Source organism: Olea europaea, unplaced genomic scaffold, assembly GCF_002742605.1.
Source record: "Olea europaea var. sylvestris unplaced genomic scaffold, O_europaea_v1 scaffold1073, whole genome shotgun sequence".
NCBI lineage: Eukaryota > Viridiplantae > Streptophyta > Magnoliopsida > Lamiales > Oleaceae > Olea > Olea europaea.
In genome coordinates, this window is record NW_019228083.1 from 79,072 (window position 1) to 82,097 (window position 3,026).

The window sequence follows — 3,026 nt, forward strand, 5'->3', positions numbered from 1 at the left end:
TTTTAATTATATAGTGGATTATTAGTCTTCAGTTACATTTTTCCCGCTTACAGTTCAGCTTGTGGAGTTTAGATTATGGTTTTTAATTATTGAATTGTCTAATGTACTTACTCATCTCGTTATATATATATATATATATATATATATATACACACACACAAAGGACAGTACAACCATCTTTTAAGTACTTCACTCACTGGGATTATTATCTCATATTTTCCTGAACTTTTCCTTATAGGAGGCTGTTGACTGAGCGGTGGTGGAGATTATTTTGATAGTTTTGCAGACATTGCTACCACCAATTGTAGGTTCTTTTGTTTGAAATTGTGTAATCATCAAGTAAAATATTTACATCATATTGGAGGAAAATTATTTTGGTATTTATATACACCAATGATCATGATGTAATATTGTAATCTAAACTGCATCCTATTATCCTTTTGAGAGGCAGTTTTGATGTATATGTTATGGATGTTTTTGGTTAAACGAGCAAATGATAGTATTATGTTGGTATTTTATTGGAGTTTAGAAAGATTTTAATTGGTCAAACGAAGCTTTATTATTAAAGTTTAGCTACTTTTGCCTTGGTGATGGGTCCAGTGCCTAGCTGGCACTTATCATCGGCTCACGTCACGTCTTAAGTCTTAGGACGGGATGTGTCAAGTGGTATCAGAGCATGGTTCAAGAGTCTCTGGGATATGCTGGATTTATTCTGATCTTTCAACATGTTATGCATATTGTAGGTTAAGGATGCGCAGTGGCAGAGCGGGCAGGCGTCGAAACCAACTACCTGAAAATCCAAATGCCCCTGCAAGAGAAGATGTAGGTGAGGCATCAGTTCATCAGACGCAAGGACTGCCGACACAGGGTAATGTGGTTGGAAATGATCCCCTATTCGACAGACTCGCTACAGCCATTGCATCTATTCTTCCCAACCCAGATAGAGATACTAGCATTGAGAGGGCAATTAAGCTCGGTGCTAAACATTTTGTGGGCACAGCTAACCCTGCTGATGCTGAGGAATGGATGAGAAATTTAGAAAGTATTTTTGATGTTATGGGTTGTTCTGAGGAAAAGAAACTACGCCTTGCTACTTTCTTGCTGAAAGGTGTGGCAGCTGACTGGTGGGTTGCTTTTCGAAGTAGGTATCATGAAGCCAGTGGCATCACATGGGCTATTTTTAGAGATGCTTTCTTTGAGACTTATTATCCTCATTCATACAAGAATGCCAAGCAAAATGAGTTCTTGAGACTGACTCAAGGTTCAATGACTGTTTCTGAATATCACACCAAGTTTGTAGAGCTTTCAAAGTATGCATTGGTTCTAGTAAATGAGGAGAATGACAAATGCAGACGATTCAAAGAGAACTTGAGGCCTGATATTAGGGCGATAGTGACAGGGCAGGGACATGCCAGATTTGGTCCAGTAGTTGAGGCGGCCTTGAGAGTCGAAGCAGCATTACAAGCAGGACAGAGTCAGGGGATTCAGTTAGCTATTCGAGGAAATCAAAGTCAGATAGGAACCTCTAGTGGACAGCATAAAAAGAACAGAGGAAGATTTTGGCCTGGTGTTACTCATACTGGGAGTTTTAAGTCGAGATCTCAGAGTTTTGGTTCCAGTCAAGAATCCGGTCGTAGTCAGAACTCCGTCAACCAGCTAGCACATCGTCAGTCTTCAGTTCAGAGGGCTACAGCCTCGAGACCTATCGACGGCCTTAGTAGTACTCGATATCCGCCTTGTCAGATTTGTGGGAAACTCCATCTTGGTAAGTGTCTTAAGGGTACCAATGGATGCTTTTTGTGCGGACAGGAAGGACATTTAAGGAAAGACTGTCCAGTCCGATTTCAGGAGAGAGGCTCATCTCAGGGGACAAGTATACAGATAGGGACTAGTGATGCCAGATCGAGACAGAATAAAAAGGGAATTCCAACAAGTAATGTAGGTTCGACTAGTAGAGTACAGTCTGATATGGCTGGTGGCAGTGATTCCAGGCAGAGGGGACAGACAGGACGTACTTAGAGTCAGGGCAGAGTGTTTGCTATGACACAACAGGAGGCCGAGGAATCACCTGACGTAGTTATGGGTATGTTATCTATTTTTGGTAGAAATGCTTGTTCCTTAATTGATTCGGGTGCTACACATTCCTTTATTTCTCATGCACTTGCTAGCCATGCTGATAAAATGTCGGAGCCTTTAAACAGTGAATTAGTAGTAATGACTCCTGTAGGGGATTCACTTTTAGCTAGTTGGGTATACGAAGATTGTGGGATTAGAGTGGACAATCATGAATTGAAAGCAGATCTAATTCCACTCGATATTCATGATTTTGATGTTATTTTGGGGATGGACTTTTTATCTAGACATTGTGCTTCAGTCGATTGTTTTTGCAAGGAAGTGATATTTAGAAGTCCAGAAAATCTTGAAATTGTTCTCACTGGAGAGCGCAGAATTTTGCCATCTTGTATGATATCTGTCTTTGATGCCCGAAGAATGCTAAAAAAGGGTTGTCATGCATATTTAGCTCATGTGATTGATACTCAGATCACTAAGCTGGAAATTGATGATATATCAGTTGTGCGAGATTTCCCCCATGTCTTTCCAAAAGAACTTCTGGGATTACCCCCAGATAGGGAGATTGAATTCTGTATTGATTTAGTCCCCGGAACAGCACCTATTTCACAAGTACCTTATCGAATGGCTCCAAAAGAGTTGAAGGAATTAAAGGTACAATTACAAGATTTGGTGGATAAAGGTTTCATTAGACCTAGTGTATCTCCATGGGGAGCGCCTGTTTTATTTGTAAAAAAGAAAGATGGCACAATGAGATTATGTATTGACTACAGACAGTTGAATAAGATGACTATTCGCAATAAGTACCCTCTACCCCGCGTTGACGATTTGTTTGATCAACTTCGAGGTGCCTCAGTATTTTCAAAGATTGATTTGCGTTCAGGGTATCATCAACTCAAAATTAGGGATGTGGATGTACAGAAAACTGCTTTCAGGTCGAGATATGGGCATTATGA

General features: G+C 40.4%; 1 protein-coding gene across 4 annotated transcripts in view; it reads left to right on the forward strand.

The window, feature by feature from the left end:
- The first annotated feature begins 164 nt into the window (after window positions 1-164).
- LOC111373119 overlaps window positions 165-3,026 on the forward strand; it is a 7,761-nt gene continuing 4,899 nt past the window's right edge. For 3 of the 4 annotated variants that reach the window (XR_002698892.1, XR_002698893.1, XR_002698891.1), the window contains exons 1-2: window positions 165-304; window positions 744-2,083. Coding sequence is in view for 1 of the 4 variants with exons in the window: in XM_022995604.1 (XP_022851372.1) it covers window positions 751-2,019 (1,269 nt within the window). In the remaining 3 variants the exon portion in view is untranslated. Of the gene's footprint in view, window positions 305-743; window positions 2,379-3,026 lie in introns of those variants that run through there. The other variant, XM_022995604.1, reaches the window with a different exon arrangement.